At 37.1% G+C, this 22,116-nt stretch overlaps 1 protein-coding gene across 1 annotated transcript in view; it reads left to right on the top strand.

Annotated features, from left to right (window-relative positions):
* Positions 1-280: 280 nt before the first annotated feature.
* Positions 281-22,116, top strand: part of mcf2l2 (MCF.2 cell line derived transforming sequence-like 2) — a 197,313-nt gene continuing 175,477 nt past the window's right edge. Inside the window, exon 1 of the mRNA XM_055165252.1 lies at positions 281-428. Coding sequence (XP_055021227.1) covers positions 281-428 — 148 coding nt within the window. The remainder of the gene's footprint in view (positions 429-22,116) is intronic.

Below are 22,116 nucleotides of genomic sequence, written 5' to 3' on the forward strand. Positions count from 1 at the left end.
GTTTAATTCTCGTTGTTAAGTCAAAGATTATCTGTAGAACATGCAAACTCCACATGAACATCTAGAAAATGAACTTGTTACCCTCTTGCTTTGTGCTACTCCGCTCACTACACCACTGTGCTACAATTTTTTTCTTCTTGTGGGAGTTGCCGTGTGCGAACATCTGCTAATTGGCTTAAGCTTCTAACGCCGGATTATGACGCTGCAGTGAAAGCCCGCGTCCAGACGGCCTTCCTCGTTTTCATGTTGTAGTTAGTTTGTCTCCGGATGAGCAGATATCATGGAGCCGATACGCCGTTTGACTTTACCCAGCCGCTGTCCCCTCTGCGGGCAATACACTCGGGCGTACACCACCGTCCGCATCTCCACCAGCGAAATGGAATCGTACTACCACCTGCTGGGGATGTGCCGGCTGACCGCGTATCCAAGTAGGTAGAAGATCCCAGACCAAAACAAAACCCTCATCCCTAGACTGTATATATAAATGGCAGGGATGTAGCGGTATCCAAATCTCACGGTACGAAATTATCACGATATGCATCACACCGCACGATATTTATTGAGATATTTTGAAGAGGCTGATATAATTGAAGATAGGACACGTTTGTGCTTTTAAAATACCTTGATAAGATTTTGGTGTGAATTATTTTTGTCATAATCTCAAGAATTCAAGTAAAAAACATATTTCTTCATGTTGTTTGCACTGAAATGAATCATGGGATATGTAGTTCCCAATGTTTATAAGCTGTTGCTACTGTAAAACCATGAATTTAAGCAAAGGAACTTGTAATTTGATATATTGTGACACCCCATGATATTATTGTGAGACTTTTGATGATACGATATCACGATATTTCAGTTATTGTTACATCCCTACTTAACATGTCTATATTGTTGGTTTAATAATTATATAACTCATATTAAAGAATATATTTATATATATATTTTTAGCTATTAGAATTGTATTTTTCTGAGGAAATCCAGCTGTCACATCGCAGGACAGCACACTGACGCATGTTCACATATTTTCAGAAAAGTTGTATTTTACAAAAATAAGAAAATGATGATTATTAAATTTGTTTTGTATCTCAAACCCTGAACCCCAGATGTTTTTCTGGTGCTTACGTGACAGATGAGCTCCTTCTGGTTTTTGTGCAACTTTTTAAATGTGTCATTTTCATGTCATACTGCAGGAACATATTATTGTGAGACTTTTGACGATATGATATCACGATATTTCAGTTATTGTTACATTACTAATTGGAAGTGAACTTTTTTGTTTTGAAGTGAAGATGTTTGTTTATTTCATTCATAAAGTATAAAAAGACATTAACAGTGTCACAACATCAAACATACAAGAAATGAATGAAAAGGAGTAGAAAGAAGAGTCACCATCTTATGTTATCTGCCCCTTTTCCCCTTTCCAGACAAAACATCAACACCGATAGTCACTTTAAAACATTTCAAATCAGTACATTTCAGTTCAGGCACAATTATTAATCAACTGGAAATAGAAATCTTCACTTTTATGCACAACAACTTAGTTTCCTTTTTCATACATACACATTGCTCTGGGTTTTATGTGTTTTTTAAATGCCATCATTGTACTTGATTCTTTTATATCTTTGTCACAACTATTCCATAAATGAACTCCTTCGCTCCATAACTTTGGTTCTGAATACTTTTTTTTTAAACATGTAGGTTCCTTTTAAATGTTAGTGGCTTGTTCTTGTCTCAAACAGTCTTTGAATATTTACAGGTAATACTTTGCAAACATGGGCGGCGCTTCCGGCTCCATTGACTCTGGCTCCAATTGACTCTACATTGGAAAATTGTCATCCCTCCCTCTGTAACTGCAGCAGTGAGCTCTGTTCAGAAAATTGACTTTATTTTGCTATTTTGTCTGTAAAAAAATTGCTCATCCACTCTCCTCCACTTATGCCCTCAATTTAACTGTAAAGTCTAAAATACCTGCGTGACGAAATAGGTTTCAGTCAGCATCACAATATGTCCTTTTTGTTGGTTTAGTATAAAATAAAATTGTTCAGCATTAAAACCACTATACTCATCATACTGAATTCTATACTGGAATGAATTTTATTTTTACAGCGTATGCATATTTTAAGCCCTTTGTTTTTAATTGAGAAGTGGTAGTAAACAACTTTTTTACTACGGGTTTGCAATATAGTTGGAGGATATTGTCTATGATTTTATAACCAAATATACTGTACAAATGATAAACAACAAGATTAATAGCCCCTTATTCCATCTGGTCGCCTAATATCTAAAAGCCAATAAGAAAAAATGAGTTGTTGAATAGTTTTTCCCTTTTTGTATCAATATTCCACTGTAGGTATGGCTGCATTGTTGAGATGGGTGTTGTCTCAGTGAGAATAAGGAACATAACATTGTATTTCCGGACAATAAAGGAAGGAGGTACAATAACCTAAGTGGACTGTCAGTGGAGCCTGGGGCAGTACCAGTGATACATGGTTTGCATTGATTTTTAACTTGGCGTGGCTTCACATGAACATCCAGGAGCCTTTGAGAGCGGTCTAATAGAAAAAAAAACAACAACATGCGTTTCAGGACATGTTTTAAATAGGTTTGGAAATACAAGTTTAACAAATTGTGTAGACTTGTTATTTTTTGTTCATGACTGAAAATATTACTCGATAATTCCTGTAGTTTAAGATTGAGCTGGTGGACTGGTCAGAATCCTGTGGAAAAATTTGCTCTCAGATTGCAAATTCTATTGACCTATTTATGGTTAATATCTCAACAAAAAAGTAAACAATTTCCACAATAGCTTCAGAAAGTGGTGCCATTCACTCAACTCACAATATTTGCATGCTGTCAGTTCAAAGGACTTTAAGAAATAAGATTAATGTGGCAAGTTTGTGGAGCATGTTCCTAACAAATTATGATGAAGCTGAACATTTGTGAATCATAAATTTCTTTCCAAAACAGTAATTCTCCCATAGAGTTATATAGACCCCCATCTGTCATCTGAAATTATAAAATCTGAACGCTATATTGCTGTTGGTACTTTGCATCTGGTGTTATCAACATTTCTTGGGCGTTTGAGGCTAACTGAGGGACTGTTGTGTCTGAAGCTCTGTTACTCAATTTAGAATTTAATCTGAGGTTTGTTTTAACTCAATCTGATCATAAAGGACTGATTTAAGACAGGCATACACTGTGTGATTTTTAGCCCTTTTTGAGACGATTTTTCGACTCGTTTTTTTCAACTGTTTTCGGTATCGGGCCGAGTTTTGGCTTAATCTTGTCTTGTACTTCGTGTAGTACACATGGGGTAACAAGAACCGATTAATACCTCACGACCAACTCCCAATCGGCAATCGCAGTTTGCAAGAATATCAATTCTCGTTAAGGTTTCACACTGTTGAAATAGTTCGTTTAGTGATGTGAGAACATGAATCGTGAGATGTGAACTTTAAAATCCTGTGATTTCGTCGTACAGTTTGAGCTGGGGCTGAGTGAAATGATTGAAAATATTGCACAGTGTATGTCTGGCATTTGCTGGAACTACAACAGAGGAGATGATCTGCACTGTTAAACAAGTCATTCTCAAAAGACACTAAGTAAGTTTTTTCACTTTGTCACGCTCAACTTTTTTGTTGAAAATCAGTCTTAAACATGTAAACTGAACCATGAACGTTCACATCGATCAGATAAGTTGGAAATGTCTTGCATAAATTCATTTGGTATTTTTCTTGAGTTGTCAGACCATCTTAAAACTTTTTTTGGCAGTGTTTGCCAATGTTTGTATTGTGTCACCGTGGTAACTGCTAAACATTCCGCCATAAACACACAGGCAGAACTCCCAATCTTTCAGACCTATTCATGCATTTCAGCTTCTTGTTATCAGAAGTCGGAACTGGCAAGTCGACACTTGGACTCAAGCCAGACTTGAGTCTCTATTTTTAGAAGAGACTTGAGATTTGACTTGATAAAATGGTCTAAGAGTTGGGATTCGACTTGGACTTGAAGGTCAGGGATTTGGGACTTGACTTGGAATTGACGCCTGTGACTTGAGAAGACTTGATGCTTCTCCTAAAAAAAACTTCTGTTTTTAGAAAATACTTTTCTCTTTACAGTTGATAAATGCGGTGCTGAATTTTACAGGAACAAACTGGAACATGTCCCTCACACTTCTCTGTTTGATACTGTGATCTGCTATCCTCAAATGTAATACATTAATATACAGTACAATACAATAAAACAGAGGGAACTACAAAGGATATGATTTTTCCATTTCAGTGCAGACTACATGATAAAATAACTGTTAAAAAACACTCTTAAATTTTAATTCTTTCTATTCTGACCATAATCATTCACACTAAGATCTTGTCAAGACATTTAAAAAGGAAAAATTTGCATTTCTAAATACTTATATATAAATATACCATGACTTTTTAAGAACAATTTAGTTTAAAAATAATATAAATAGCACAAATCTAAGCTATATTTGGTAGTTTTTTTTTTGTTATAAATGGTTTGAAATGACTCAAGCTCAAAGCAGACGATTTGGACTCGACTTGGACTTGCCTGTATTTGACTTGGGACTTGACTCGCACTTGAGGTCAGCGATTTGAGACTTACTTGAAACCTTTGCAAAACAACAACTTGGACCCACCTCTGCTTGTTATATGCATGTTTTTTTGTTTTTTTTTCAATAGATTTACACATTATTGTTGTAAATTGTTAAAGAGTATTTCAACTGTCCTAATTTTTCATCGTTCCAAAAGTTCTTCTCTTCTCTGTAGAGGTAACCATGGACATCCTGTTTTGTCACCGACCTCCCTACAAATCTTTTTAAAGTCCTTGCGTAGGAGACAGGGTATTCCCAGTCCCCAAAGCAATACTTAGGTGTCATTTAAACTTTGACATGGTGCGTTTGTAACAGTGCGAAGTGTTGACTGGCGGACTGGACTACATGTGTCTAACAGCTATTATGCGCACACTGTGTCATTAGACATCCTCTGATTGTCTTCGCTCTCTGGCGCCTGTTTCCTGGACACTTCAGCCCCCGCCCTCTCCACCCACACACCCCTCACACCCCTCCTCCGCTCCGGTCCTTGAGGAATGACCGAAAATAACTACCTTTGTACAGTGTTATAGTATAGCTTCCTCCATGCCTTCTTTACATCTCAAACTTTTATGGATGCATTGGAACTGACTTGTTAATAGTTGTCAAGGGGCTGATCAGTGTTATGTAATGTGTATGTTTGTTCACTGTATAGAAAACTATTTTTTTTTAAGATTGTTGGCTCTACATGATTTTTATTGTCGTAAAAACACAAAGAACAGAACTACCGTAAATTCTGGACTATAAGCTGCTACTTTTTTCTCACACTTTGAAACGATGCGGCTAATATATGGACAGATTCTTCGCATTCATATTTATGGTTTATGGTTTGGCAACACAGTGGATACATGCAGCCTGAGTACAGAAAGCGTCACTGTCTATGTGGTTACACGTGGATCGAGGGTTCACATGAAGTTGCTACACTAACTCGCGATATTGTCAGCGCACTCAAATAGTTTATCGCCGTGTGATAAAATAAGTTATGATGCTAAATGAACATTAGTGAGGGGGATACATCTTACCTATATGTGTAAATGCCAAGAAGAAACGTCTCAAACTTCAGTAGGCCGACATCCACGCCTACCTGATGGAGAACTGAAATCTGCTGAAATCCTAAAAGACACTGACATGAGGCCAGACAGGACAGAGGCTCTTTCTGCAGGAGACATGTGCAGTAGAGCTCAGGGAGAGACGGGGGTTATGCGCTGAGGAAGATACTCGTATGATTGTGTTTTGAACAGTTATTTTGCGCTTCATACTAGGGATGGGCATGATTAGTCGATTAATCGATAGTTGATCATTAAGAATTTCATTGATTATGTTGGTTGCTGGAGGTTGCTGTGCGTAGTGTGACCAAACGGGGGTCCGTACATGCAGCTCTCTGCACTCAGAAGGAGCGAGCAGACACAAACAGTCGGTCAGTCTGCAACGTGCCGAAGCACAAATGCATATTTAACAATGACTTGTACAAGAAATTCCACGCTTTCTATTTTGGTCGGGACAAGTGTGAGTCCATGTGCACAGTGTACAAAGCAGCGCATATGTTTCGGTGTCCAGTGGGAAAAAGCTCACCAGGACAACGAAAACATGAAAAAGTTTTGCCAGGTGAGAGTAGCACAATGTGGATGACGAGTCCCCACCTCCCACCCCCCGTACGGTGTCCTGGTTTTGACAAACACAAATATGGTCACACTAACCATGTCTTTAAACTTTCTGAGAGAAGTTGACCCCATCAGCGCACAAGAGCTGTTTTTTTTTCCCTTCGCTTAGTTTATGCAAATTAGCCATGTAGTTTAAGTTTCGTTTCTGTGAGTTCCGCAAAGTTTATAATCTCAAACGGGCTGATGTGGCTCTAGAGTCGTTACGGTTTATATGTCGTAAAGTTGAATTTATTTATGCAGATTAATAGTGCAGATAGTAATAATAATGATGATACATTTTAATATAAAAAATTTTAATGATTAATCGATAATCGATCGTTAATTCTCCCAACGATCGATTTAAGAAAATTTTATCTAATGCCTATCCCTACTTCATACACACAACCTCCTCATGGAAAACACACGAAGAAATGCAGATGATGTGGCTTGTAAGTTATCGGCAATTGATGTGGCTGTAGAAGAAGGAAACAAAGCTGCTGCACGTGAGCTCGGCGTCAATGAGTCGATGGTGAGACGTTGGCGACGGCAGTGCGACGAACTGATTCAATGCAAAAACATGACAAAAGCTTTCAGAGGCGATAAAGCAGACGGCCCGAACTTGAAAACGTTCTTGAAGATGTGGACACCTGCGGTTTATATTCAGGTGCGACCTACATAGGTACAATTTTAAAATTTTGTTCAAATTTTGTTGTAGCGGCTTATATTCAGGTGTGCTCAATAGTCCGAAAAATACTATAATACAAGAACAGAATAAAAGGGAAAAAGGTCTTCTAAAAGGGAAAGTTAGGAAATTAAAATGTACCAGCTTTAGTGTTTGTCATAGAGGTCTGCAAATATGGAATGGATTAGATAACAACATGAAACAGTCTGCCTCATTATCCGTATTTAAAATAAATTTAAAGCATAAATTACAAAAAAATTATAGTGACGGACTGAGTACAGCTGATGTTTCTTCTTTTGCATGGTGATCTCGCTTTGCACATAACATACCTATATTATGTAGTGCCAAATTTCTGTTTCAAACCAATATAGAAATAAATAGAAACAATTAAATTAATGAGTTAAATATAAAATAAAATAAAATAAATATCATCAATTCTAATTAATCTAAAGGAAAAAGGGAAACATACGGAACCCTTTACTTAATTTTATTTATTACAATTTTTTATTAAATTTTATGATGTTATTTATTGCTTTTTTTCTTCTTGCTCACTTATTTTAATTTGTTTTGTATTGTTTTTGTTTGTTTTTGTTTTTGATTTTTTTCCTTTTTGGTTTATTATTATCATTATTGTTATTAATTTATAGTTTTGTGTGTGGCTGTAATTTAAACAAAAACTGAATCTGTTAAGACACTAATTTAATCACGCTGTGGTGATGGACCCCATATATACAAGCTTCCAAGCTTCCGTGGGAATCCATATTTTTTTCACAGTTAACACATATGGGCATACATAATATACATGTCAATACATGCATCCTGAATTTCTGACTTCCGGTCATCGTGCAATGTATACTGGGAAGGATCTTCCGAAAAAGTGAGCATCAGACTGCCATGTTTGTTTTCCCAGTGGGATGCGTCTATTGACAAAGCCGATCTTTTCAAGTCTTTTGAAACATATTGCTTTTGTTTCTGGTTCTGTTATTGTCATATTTTAGTTTTGGGATTCGGACATCGTAATTGTGTGGTTGTTGGATGTCCTAACAGTGGAAAACGTGCTTTGGAAGTTTGCGAACTCCATAACTGCAAAAGGGAATTAGATCTGACAAAAGGAGGATGAAAAAGGTAACAAAAAAGGTAACGAAAAAGGTAACCTTTGGCTGTCTAAGACATTCCAACAACCACACAATTATGATGTCTGAATCCTATAACTGAAATATGACAATATCAAAACCAAAAACAAAAGTGATATGGTTCAAAAGACTTGACAACTTTGACAATAGACGCGTCCCACTGGGAAATCAAACGTGACAGTTTGATGCTCACTTTTTCGGAGGACTCTTCCCAGTGCATTGTGCGATGACCGGAAGTCTGAAATTCATATATGTATAAATATAAAAATGTAATTGAATCGAACTAGCTTCAGATGGTTTGCTGTGTTCCAAAAATATTCTTCACTTTTCTAGCGCATTCCTAATTATTTACTGCTCAACTTTTTGCTAACAACTGCTAACATGCTCACAGGGCTACTTCCTGGTTCACAGAGGATAAAAACACTCAATAATTAGATTTAGACAGCTATGTTTCACTAATCTAATGCAAAGATTTTATATTAAGTTCCCTTATACTTGTCTGCAATTGCATTTTTGTTTCATTTGTGTTAATTAAAGTAAACTGGCATCATAGCAGCATACTCTGTCCCACTTTCTGATGTGATAATACAGTAGAGCTAATTTGTACCTTTAAAGTCCAAACACTTTCACCACACTCGTCATTTAAGTCTTTTTTTTGTGAAACTAAAGTTGAGCCATATTTGTTTGTGGTAGAAATTGTGATGGTTGAAAAGACTTAAATTACAAGCCTCTGCAGATTTTGTTAAACGCCTCTTTCCTTTTGGTTATTTTTACACATCTTCAAGGTGATTTGGCAGTCGCACGGTGGCACGGTTTACCACAGGAATGACGAGAATGTGCCAATATCCCGTTGAGCTGGTGTTCCTCCCTCACTGTCTGTCTGCCCTCTGCTGAAGGTCCACTCCAGGGTTGCCAGATTTTCAGAGAGAAACAAGCAACCAAGCCTTAAAAAAATAAAAAAATAAAATAAACATGCAACCTGAGCTCTATAAAAGAAGCACGAAATAGAAGCAATGAGTTAAACATTGTGGTCACAGCTGAGATGTGCATATTTAACATCAATAACAGATTTCAAACATTAAAGAAATGGTTTTACACTCCTATGGGCGAGTTTGAAAATGCTATATTATTCTCCGAAAACAAAGTATTCATATGTTTTTAATTCATTACAGTTTTATTCCCTCCTCAAAACGATGCAGAATCAAGTTATTAACATTAACGCCATTCATACTCACCAACAGAACATGAATCATAGGCTACAACACATGAACCAGGACTGAACCAGGAGAACTAAACCCGGACTGAACCAGGACTAAACCAGGACTAGACCAGGACTAGATTAATCTTGGACTTGAGAGCGAGAGGGACAACCCGAAGCCCTTGGAGCAGGGTGTCCACAAAGCGCAATCGGGCAAAAGATGTGGAGCTCTGCACCGGTTCTTTCTCCTGCGGTCATCCGACACTCAGTCCTGGTTCAGTTCTGTTTTAGTCCTGTTTTAGTCCTGGTTCAGTCTTCCTGGTTTAGTCCTGGTTTAGTCCTGTTTTATCCCTCTTTCAGTCTTGGTTGAGTCTTGGTTCAGTCCTGGTTCAATCCTCCTGGTTCAGTTCAGTTTTAGTCTTGTTTTAGTCCTGTTTTAGTCCTGGTTCAGTCTTGGTTCAGTCCTCCTGGGTTCAGTCCAGGTTTAGTCCTGGTTCAGTCCTGTTTTAGTCCTGTTTTATTCCTGGTTCAGTCTTGATTCAGTCCTGGTTTAGTACTATTTTAGTCCTGTTTTAGTCCTGGTTCAGTCATGGTGTTGTCCTGGTTTAGTCCTATTTTAGTCCTGTTCTAGTCCTGTTTTAGTCCTAGTTCAGTTTTGGTTCAGTCCTCCTGGGTTCAGTCCTGGTTTAGTCCTGGTTCAGTCCTGGTTCAGTCCTGGTTCAGTCCTGGTTTAGTCCTGGTTCAGTCTTGATTCAGTCCTGGTTTAGTACTATTTTAGTCCTGTTTTAGTCCTGGTTTAGTCCTTCTGGTTCAGTCCTGGTTTAGTCCTGGTTTAGTCTTGATTCAGTCCTGGTCCCTCATGTCTCAGGTGACTATAGGACAGTACTGCAGATATCATGAGCATATGCAGGTTGTTTTCACCGTTGCCAGTCGCTCCGGTTTGACATTTAAGTTGTAGATATTTTATATTTGTTTTGTTTTTTTTATATCTCACGTCGGGAGAAGTGGGTGGACGTCGTACCCCAACATACCACGGCCACTACACCCCTGATTATCACATTTACATCGGCGTGTATTCCGTTAATGAAACTACTGCAAATCACATCAGGTTTGTTAAGTCGTAGTGCATTTTTTGTATTGTCGTTGAATTTTGGGCTGAGCTTTAGGTACGGTTATACAGCTAAACATAAAGAGGGTTTAAATAGGGCTCGGGAGAGATTGCTAAATTACTCAGACCTGAATGGATGACGTTTAAGACCTCTTCAAGTGTGTTTTAGATGAGGGAATAATTGTAAAACTTGGTAGAAAGCTACAAAAGGTCAACTTTGCATAATAATCCCTCTATAACAGCTCGTAGTACCATCGACTGTATATAATTACTGGCTCTTTTAACAAGAAACAGCACTGAAAAAAGATCAAAATCACCTCTGTTATGACATTAAAATCCCTCTCAGTAGCAAGCCCAGAAAAAAACCCGCAACCCATGACTGAAATTGTGCCGAAGGTCGCTATAAAGAAGCAGACTTGGCAACTGTTGCGCGCTCAGGGAGGGTCTGGACTCTGGGCCGTAGGAGGCTGTTTACAGGAGCTCTGCCCAGATGTTAACCAGTCACTATGTCAGGCATGTCCCGGGGAATCCCTGCGTGGGAGGGGGAGAGATTAGCCACTGTTTGTGACACAGAGAGAGAAATGTAATCCCATATGATGCCAAACATGTGCGTGGGATTTTTACATGTGGTAATGTTGTTTCTTAATCAAAAACATACCTGGAGTTGTGTTTTGTTTCCTTTGCAAGTTCGAGTAAAGAGGAAGTAGATGTGTGGATGTTTGAAGAAGAAATTAGGTTGCTTGTTTAAATAATTGCTCTCTTTGCACTTTACTTCTTGGGTTCTTTTAAAAAGAACCCAAGAAGTTTAAAGTATTAAGAAGACAAAATGAAATCTTTTGCTTGCTCTCTTTGCAGTTTGGTTATTCTGAATATTTTGATGTTGCAATTTCATTTAGTTAAAGGTGCATTATGTAACTTTTTGGCGAAAGGTCCACCATCTACTTTTATCCATGAATTGCTTATCCTGGGATGACATTAACCAGACTGGCTCCACCTAGTGCCTCCGCTCAATTTCATTTCTCTCCAGCGACTAGGTCAGGAATCGGAATACACTAGATGGTGCGCAAAAACCCCGGAAGTGCATGTTCGGGCACCAGTCAATCAGTGAAGAGCCATACATTCTGTGTTGGCAAAGATTCCCGAGATTGAGGATTTAAAGCCGGAACAAAGAGAATGTTTGTTGAATTTTATCAAGGGGAAAGACGTTATTGCCCTTCTTCCTTCGGGATTTGGGAAAAGCTTAATATACCAGTTAGCCCTGTTAGCGGTGCATTACATATGTCATGACCAAACAGCAGCGATTGGTTAAATAAAAAAAAAGTACCCACCTACTGTTGAGTGAATGAATTCGAATGCTGCAAGGTCAGACTTTTCCCATGAAGTGAAACTGGCTGATGAATCAGGCTAGGATGTCATATCGTATAGCTGGCGAGGAGAAAATTCAGTTTGTCGACTGGACGAAAGTTAGTTTGGTTGAAGACGTTTGGCAGCTCATCCAAGCTGCTTCTTCAGTTCTGGTCAGAATGCTGATGGACATATCTGCGAAACGTCCATCCATCCATCCATTTTTGTCCGTTTATCCGGGGCCGGGTCGCGGGGGCATCTGCGAAACGTCTTCGACCAAACTAACTTTTGTCCAGTCGACAAACTGAATTTACTCCTCGCCATGGATTCTACCTGGACGGCTGAGGGATTCTTCACACATATCGTATAGCCTTAAACTTATCTTATTACCGTGAGTTTCATTTTCAACCCCAGGACCTGTAGCCAATCATGAATCAGTGCTAGTGCAGCCTCTGTGAGTGAATTCTTGAGGTTCTGAGCTTTCACACGATACTGACAATGAGAAAAACTTGTACTATGTGTCCGGTTGTGATTGTAGTACCTGTACTGTAAAAACGCAGGATACATACAGTTCCCTAAAAGTACATCGCTTGCTGTGTAAAATGCTTTCTGTGAACGTTGTGGAAAGTTCTAGATAAAATATTTGAAAGCAGTTAATTATATCTTAAGTTTAAAGGTCCCATATTACGCTATTTTGTGATCTACGCTTAAAAGCCTTACACTGTAGAAGCCTTTAAAAATGTGTATGAAGTGTCATGTTTTGAAAAATATAGAGCTCTGGAATGAATGAATTATGCATAAGATTTTGTTTATTTTATTGTTTATTTTGTCTCTTATATATACTGTAAGTCGTAAGTGAAATTGTAAACCCAAACTTGCTGGTTTTACTGATTTTCTTTCTTGGAATTCTGTCATTGTTTAAAAGGGTCAGGCATTATAAGTACTTTTTACTTCAGCCTAAACCCTTTTGATCATGATCCACGGGGGTTGTAGTTTATGTTTTGTTTTAGGTCTGCGGCTAAATGATCGAATATAACTACTACTACTAATGTTGTTTCTTCATCAAAAACATACCTGGATTTGTGTTTTGTTTAATTCACACACACTGAATACACAAACCCTGCATGTTTAGGTTCTTTTTGTAGTTCTTCTGACAAACGGAAAACACTCTGTTCCACCAAGTGATACAGGAAGTGCTTCACTGTGTTTTTAAATTCCAAACACCTTCATCACTCGAATCATTAGGAAAATTTTGGCCGTGGAATTTTCCATCTATACTAAACTAAAGATAAAAGGTAGCTGTAAACTTGAAAACTACTTTGAGGAGGTAACAACATTCTAACATGACTTACAGCTCACAAGAGTCAATTTTGCATAATTTATGACCTTTTAGACATCAAAATTTACAAGATTTCTACAGATATGAACATAAATAGTATAATAGAGTGTTTACTACTTGTTTATAAGTCTATGAAATGCAGGCCCTTGCTTTTATTTCCTATGAACTTCATCTGTCTGCTCCTGTTCCAAGCTCTATCTATTCTCAGGTATTTCACTTCATCACACTTAAACAAAAATGCTTTGCTCGTTGAAGTGTGTTTAATCCCTTGTGTCACATTACGCTGTGGAGTCCCATACATTTCTCTTCTCTGAAACCATAAATCTTCAAGTTTTTGTTGACTCTGCTGTAAATCAGTGGTGATAGGAGGGCATTCCAGGTTGCTTTCTAGTTTTGATACAGATCCAAAAATTCCTGTTCATTCTATTGCAACTACATATTTTCTTTGTTATGGCATTTAGACTTAGATAAACTTTACTGATCCACGAGGGGAATTTTTGGACACAACAGCTCACACATCATAATATAATATAATAACAAAGAGACACAAATATAAATGGTGATAATAAATCATAAATAAGTCGCAAAAGTAGCAAGAGGCTGGGGTCAAATAAGGCATAATTATACAAATTTTGAGACAAACTGCACTTTTATCTTATATCTATCAAGTGAGCATAAAAAAAGAACATTTATTGATAGTAAATATGCTGAAAGCTTTATTATTATTTACATTATAATGATTTATATGTGAGCTTAAGCCTGGGCAATTAATCGAATTTTGATTGTGATTTCAATTTGTGTGTCAGACCATTTCCAAACTCATATAATTGAGTTGAGACAATTTAAAAGCTTAACAAATTTTATTTTGGGATATTTTTACTATGTTTATTTTATCATTTAAATATAGAGATTGTAGAACAGCTGGATATATAGTTTATTTTGGATACATTTGTTTTTTTTATGCCTTTCATGTTCAAAGTATATTTTATTCATTTATGTTATATATATATATATATATATATATATATATATATATATAATATATATATTATATATATATATATATATATATATATATATATCGCAAAACTGCTCTAAGGTACATATTTGTAGCCTGCATTTATTTTCAATTTGAGGTTTTGTGTAAATTATCAATAACAAAGTGTTTTTTTTGAGAGAGAAATGCTTAATAAATGCATCATGCAGCTAAAAAAATAATCATTTAAATAATCGTGATTTCAATATTGACCAAAATAATCGTGATAATGATTTTTTCCGTAATCGAGCAGCCCTAAATCAGATGAAGATTTGGCATTTTTTGGTATTTAAATGCAGCTCAAACTCATCTTGTAGAAGTTTAATCTCGCTTTACAGTGTTTCCTACTACTTTTTTCTGCATAACATAAATAGTTTTTGTGCAGGTGTAGTCTTGTGAGTGCAGTTGGGTCAGAAACACAGAGATACACAATAGTTTTGACAGCTTTTTGAGTTGACTAATCAAACAGAAGGGTACGTCTTAAGTCAGCCAAGAATTTATTTTGTCAGCTACATGTGTAATTGACTTTTTTCATGGTGGAGGTTTTCTATATAGCTCCATATCTGATTCTCACACCATGAAAGAAGAAAGTAGTTATTTTCCATGTGGCTCTTTATTCTGTTTTTGTGATCAATAAACATTAGGTCAGATTAGGGTATGTAATTTGCATTCTTACAGTTTTAAAAAAGGTACTGCCAAAGATGTCACGATACTAACATTTCAAACTCAATGTTGATACTCAAGTACATATTCCATTACCCTCATTATAGTAAAAAACACTCTGTATTTAGACAATAGAATGTGATTTTCAACATTAAATCATAGTACTTTCTTTGATATTACCATGTGGCCTTATATCTGTGTAAACTTTCAGTCGTGGAGGTAGTTTCTAAAGTGGTCCATGGGCGTGTACTAGTCTGTTTGCTCTTACACTTGTTCTGATTCAGCTCAAGATTATTCTAAAGCTTCAGGAAAGGTTAATTTCTGTGCTGTGAATGTGAAGTTTTAAGTATGAGTCTCTAGTTCTAACCTTTTCAAGATAAAAGAAAAAGATAAAATGTTAACATGGAAAACCTGCACTGTAGCTTTAAGACTTGATATTACTGAAAAGCCTCTGTACCGATGGGGTTTGTGTTGGTCATGTATTCGGTCACATGCAGGGGCCTCCTCTGTGTGTGACCTCAGATGCCCTGGATTTGGGCTCGGTCACCTGCTGATCCTCAGGCTGCACTCCTCACTGTGGTCCATTGACTTCTATAGGCGGGATTAGAGCACTTCACTGCAAATGGTCCTTCATAATACGCGGCTGCTATAATCCGTCAGAATTAGGAATGCACCGATATCGATACTGGTATTGAATATCAGAGACGATACTGAAAAAAATTGCTGGATCGGATTCCAAATATCAGCTGATATTCCGGCTGGACATATAAATTGATTTAATAAAACTACTTTCTGATTGTAGTTGGTCCAGAAAGTCTCAGAATGTTTGAACTTTTATTTACACAAAGCTGTTCAGTTGTAAATGGTCACTTTTCTACCTTCAAGACACTCAGAGCACTTTACAACAAAGAACCACTCGCCCATTCACACTCACATTCATACACCAGTGCACGCAGCTGATGGGTGTGAGGTGGGTTAAGTGTCTTGCCCAAGGGCACAACAACAGCATTCATCTTTGGGGCCAACCTGTGGGTCAATGGATCTGACCACTCAACCAGTGATGTTATTATTATTATTTTTTTTATTTATTCTTTTGTGGAGAGCTACTGCTGCCCCAAGTAGTAATAGCAGAAAATAAATGCTGTTTTCAGTCCAATGAGTTTCATATGGTTTTCCGATAATTTATGTTTTTAGGTTATATAATAATAAGTTATGATTTTTTTTCAACTAGGGATCCAGCTTTTTCTCTTCTGATACGGATTCCGATACTATGGCTTTAAGTGTCTGCCTATACTCAACATTAAACAATACCACTGCAGAGACTGAAAAAAACACTCTGAGAAAGGCCGCAGGGAGCAGTCGAAACTGTCAGGTATGAAAACAAACTCTTGGTCTGAAATTAGGGCTGGGTATCATTAAGAAATTGACGATACGATACATATCTCGATACATAGGCCACGATACGATACATATCTTGATATATTCCACTTTCAATTCAGTATGATATATTTCAAATCAATTCGATACAGTTTAATAAAAAATAATGGCTAAATTGTGGCTGTGATACTAAAAGTCTTTGTTAAACGACTTCTTGTGCAAAGTTAACAGGAAACAGTAATTTTAGTCATCAAAACCTGTAAATGTTAAATGTGTTGCATGAACAAATTTACTTCCTCTAAACAAGCAACAAAACTGTACCACTGTAACAAGATAATTTTGTAAAATATACCAAAAAAATACTCTTGGCGATATATCGATACAGCAGCCCACAATATCGATACTGTATCATCACATTAAACGATACAATATATCGATATTTCAGTATTTTTGCGCATCCCTATCTGAAATAAGAACCTAATAAAATAAAGTCTTTTTTCAATTTCAGTATCTGCAGACACTTAAAGACATAGTATCGGAATCCGTATCAGAACTGAAAAAGCTGGATCGGTGCATCCCCAGTCGAAAATAATCATAACTTATTGATTTTTACCTCCGCCAAGGAGGTTATGTTTTTGCCGGCGTTTGTCTGTTTGTTTGTTTGTTTGTTTGTTTGTTTGTTTGTTTGTCTGTTAGCAACATAACTGAAAAAGTTATGGACCGATTTTGATGAAATTTCCAGGATTTGTTGGAAATGTGAAAAGGAAGAACTGATTTCATTTTGGGGGTGATCCGGAAGAAATCCTGGATTCTGGATCACTTTGAAATTTTAGTTAACATTGTGGTAAATGGGGCCAAAAATTTTGTTTCTCAATATCTCGGTTAATTATTGACCAAACCCCATGAAATTTGACTCAGGGATGGACAATGGGATCCTCTTTCATATTCCAAAGGCTGATCCGGATCTGATCCAGAAGACTGATTTTATTGCAATTTATATAAAAAATGGGGGTAGTCCTTGGCGGAGGTCTGCGCTCTCTGAGTGCTTTTCTAGTTTTATTTTAAATATATCAATACATAATGTAGTACTAATAGTATTTGAGATGCTGTAGTTTGTGCAAGTTTAAGTTTGGACATAAGTACTATTATATTCACTCTAGTGTCCATTTTCAACTTTTCGTCAGCTGCAAATGGCCACTCAACCTTAGGTCCTTGTTACAGTGTGCTGGACTAATCCTGTCAGTTATGTAAGAGTGTGTTGTGAGTGGGAGGTCTGAGCCTTCCTCAGTCCCACACACATTAACACTTGTGGACTTGGTCTTATTAAGCCTTATTAAATCTAATTTCCTGTAGTAGCACGCTCACCGAGGTACCTTTTGATAATAACGTGTTTGGAACAGATTTACTTCACTTTTTGTTGGAGGAAATGAATCTTAATTTCATGGCACTGCAGAAAACCTGTTTTTTATGACTCAAATTAAACACTTTAAACTCCGACATGCAAAATCTAACGACAATTTCAATCTCTAATAGGCTCTATTCACGCTTACGTCACAAACCAGGAAGGACGTTTGGGAAGATGCGATCACAACTTCCAGTGTGAGTTACCAACAAACCGACTGAAGTAAATGTGATCAGCGGTAAAATGAAGACTGCATATGTATCTTGAATTTGGTGTCCTCATCTCTTCTAATTGCATGTACCCAGTGCGCTCGAAGTTGTGTGTCAGCGGGGAAATGATGAAAACTGAAGTATTGTTGTAACTGTTGATGAGTCGAACATAACAGAACTCTACAATGACATGTAGATGAAGAAAACTGGGCCTGGGAAGTTGTAATCGCATCTTTCCAAGTCTTTCTTCCTGGTTTGTGACATAATTTTGTCATGCTATAGAAATACTAATCTCAGTTTTGACACTTCATTGATGATAAAATTAATAAACTAAATATTATTCATTGCACTGTCAGTATGGTAGTTGTTGTTCGCATTATTGTCATAATGAAACTCCACTTTGTCCCCTGAAAGTTGTGAAAAGCGATTAAACTCATTGAACTCACTCACAGAATTAGGATGCTAGGAATGTGTTAATAAAGTGAAAACTGATTATGGAAATCAGTACAAAATGATTTCACAGTTTGAAAAGTGAGAATTGAGTACAGCCTCATGACAATAAATAGTACAGTTGTTTTAGTCATTTTGCCAATTTATTGTTGTTCTTTTTTTTTTTTGTATCTATTCTATTGCCTAACAATTTTGGGAAAACATCCAATTGCAAATTTTCTGATGAGCAAATTTTCTGACTGCGATCAAGTTGCAATTAAAGCCACTGTACCTGATTTTGAATGTCTAAAAATGTGAAAAACAAAACTAGTTAAATTTAAATGGTTTGCAGTGGTCCAAAGTTACTCTTCAGCTACATTATGCATCAAGAACAAACTAATTATTGACAGCGATGAGTTTATAAGTGCTTTTCACAACTTTCAAAGACCAGAACTGAGTTTTGTCATCAGGGTAAAGCTACCAACATCTAGCATGCGAATCCTTGACAATGGATGTAACAATAATTGAAATATCGTGATATCGTATCGCCAAAGTTCTCACAATAATATCGTGGACAATCACAATAAATTGAATTACAAGTCTCTTTGCTTAAATTAAGAGTTATAGTGCAGCTATAGCTAAAAAAAGACAGAGGGAACTACATAGACCATGATCCTTTGCTCCGTTTCATGAAGAAATAACAGTTCTAAGCATTTTTAAGTCTTAGTTCTTTGGATTAAGTCTTGTCAAGGCATTTTAAGAGGAAAAAGTTGCATATTAACAGTTTTGTTTACCTCCACAAAATATTGCAATAAATATTTTTTAATTTTATCGTATCGTGAGACTTGGATATCGTTACACCTGTATTCTTGACTATCAAAAAAAAACCAAACACTTTATTTAATTAGATTGGAGACAGTTTGCGGGGGACTCATTTTGACCCCAAGAGCTGCTTATTAGGAGTGTAACGATATCCAAGTCTCACGATACGATATTGTCATGATATGGACCTCACAGTATGATATTTATTGCGATAACATGGGAAAGCTCACGATATGATTTGGAGGCTCACGATATTACGATATTATACATAATAACAAGACTGACATTATAAAATGCTTTGACCAATCTTTTGGTAAAACATTTATACTCATATTCTAGAGATGTAACAATATCCAAATGTCACAGTACGATATTATCACGATATATATCTCACTATATGATATTTACTGCGATATTTTGTAGAGGCAAATAATTAAAGATGGGACACTTTTTTGCTTTTAATATACCTTTACAAGATTTTGGTGTAAATTATTTCCATCATAATCCCAAGAATTTAAGAAAAAAACATTTCTTCATGTTGTCTGCACTGAAATGAATCATGGGATATGTAGTTCCCGATGTTGATAAGCTGTTGCTACTATAAAACCATGCATTTAAGCAAAGAAACTTGTGATCTGATATATTGTGGCAGCCCACGGTATTATTGTGAGACTTCTGACGATACGTTATCACGATATTACGGTTATTGTGAGACAAGATACAGTAAATTTGAGCTCAAATACATGGTAAAAACAGAGTACAGGGCCTTTAAATTGCAGCCATATTTATCTCCATTGAACAGTTCCCACACTGTTACTTTTCCATTGTGTTTGATGACAGAAATGCGACCTCATTGTACTCACTTGATCCCAATCCCCACTTTTGCCTTTCTTCACATTGTGGCTTGTGTTTTCATACAGAAATGTACAATGGGCCCTACAATAACAGGCCCATGGGAACGCCGCACTGTTTACGCACTTGTAGGAAATCGCTCCCAAATCCAGGCGGTCATCTTGATATAGTCTTTGTGCTTAAGACAATATGTGGGGGCGTGCACGTGAATGCTGTGTACATAGAGCCATGTGCTTCCATGTTTGTCTGGGCCAGGGCGCACGTGCGGGATTCCTGTGTTTGCATTGTTCTTAGTGTAAATCTAAAAGGGAGGTGTTGGGAGGCTTTTTTTGGGTCTAATTTGGTAACGTTCACAAAGAAGCTCAACATAAGGCCGGGATTTCTGGTTTCAGGAAGTACAGTTTTAGTTTTTTACTCAAACATTTTACTCAGATTTTTTTTCTCTCAAAGTTTAACAAACATACATGAAAGAACACACACACAACAAAAAACATTTCATAGTATAGTGTTAAACCTTTCTATCTTCATGGAGATCAAACCAGACCAAGTTACAGGTCAGATCTGTGGAGAGGCGACCCTGCTCACAGTCAGAATGTTTGTTTTTCTAGGTATTTTCGAGCTGTAAAACCACCGGTAATTGAATAAATGTAAGGTAGATATGTTTAATGCCATACTGTGGAACATTGCTCTGCTGCTAATGCTCTATAAAGCATCTTTGAGTGTCCAAAAAAGCTCTATATAAAACTGTAGTATTATTATTTATTATTATTCCAAGGGCAGAGGTATGACATATCCATTGAAACGAGCAGGTGACAGACCCTCAACCAAAACGTTACATAGTGCACCTTTAAACAAATTTTTAAATAAATAAAATTACATTTATTATTATTCTATATATATATATATATATATATATATATTATATATATATTATATATATATATATTTTATTGTCATCAAAATACTGTATATAGTTCTCAGACTCTTTGAAATAATGTGACATTTTCAAGCAAGTTGTTCAAAATGTACAGACTTTCACCCACTGACTGTAAGTTTAACAGTTTGATCCCAGCTATTTACTGTACATAAACCTCACCTGTTTTATCCTTTAGGTGCAGTTTGTGTAAGTACTGTACTTTTTCCTCCTTAAATCATAAATTATCAGTGGTTCACAACATGTATTTAAGTTCCAAAACAATAATAAGAAAAGCAGTCGGTGGCACTTTTTCCCAGAGCTCCAACACAAACATTTCAGATTTTCCTCCGTGTTGAACTCTGTGTACCCACTTTTGGCTGTGGACTTGTAAAATCTGGATCTAAATCACTGCCAGACAGAACATGCTTTTATACACTTTGAACATCTGTGTCCAGTCACTCCTGCCCACTTTGCCTGTTCTGCAATGCGTCTGTTCTCTCTCCTTCTCTTTTTTTTTTTTTTGACCCTCTTTCCCTCTTTCTCTCCCTGTTTCCCCATTTCATCTCTCTGTTGGTCTTTTTTGTTCTCTCATCTCTCTCCCACTCCCTCTCTATCTTACCACTCTCTTCTTCTTTCCTAACTTTCCTCTCATCATCTCTCTTTTTTCTCTCTCTACCCCCTCTTCTTTCATCCCTGACTCCTCTCTTTTCCAAAACTTTTTGCCGCCTTCCTTCTCCTTTTCTTTCTCCCCCATTACCTCCTCTCGTCTTCTTTACGCTTTTCTCTCTCTCTACCCCATCTCTTTTTCATTTTCTCTCGCTTCTCTTTCCCCCTCACACCTCCTTCTTTGTGTCACTATTACCCCATTCCCTTCTTCATTCTCTTGCCACTCTCATCCAACACTTCCTCACACCCTGCCCTCTCTTTTTTTCCTCCCCTCTCTCTCTCATCATCTCTTTCTCTCTCTGCATCCTCTTCTTTCATTCCTGACTCTCTTCTCCAAAACATTTTGCCACGTCCCTTCTGCCTTTCTCTCTCGCCCATTACCTCCTCTCCTCTTTCTCTCTCTACGCTCTTTCTCTTCCTTATTCTCTCTCTCTTCCTCTCTCTCCCCCTCACCCCTTCTTCTTTCTGTCACTATTACCCCCTTTTCCCTTCATCATTTTCTGTCTCTCCCCCTTTTCTATACCCTCCTCCCCACTGTTCCTCTCTTGCCCTTACCCCTCCGTCCTTCTCTCTATTACCCCCATTCCCTTCTTCATTCTCTCATCAACACGTCCTCACACCCCACCCTCTCCTTCTCTCTACCCTTTCTTCTTTCATCCCTGACTTCTCTCTTCCCCAAAACGTTTTG

This window comes from Boleophthalmus pectinirostris, unplaced genomic scaffold (assembly GCF_026225935.1).
Source record: "Boleophthalmus pectinirostris isolate CB_2022bp ecotype Guang Dong unplaced genomic scaffold, ASM2622593v1 HiC_scaffold_7, whole genome shotgun sequence".
Taxonomy (NCBI): Eukaryota; Metazoa; Chordata; class Actinopteri; order Gobiiformes; family Gobiidae; genus Boleophthalmus; species Boleophthalmus pectinirostris.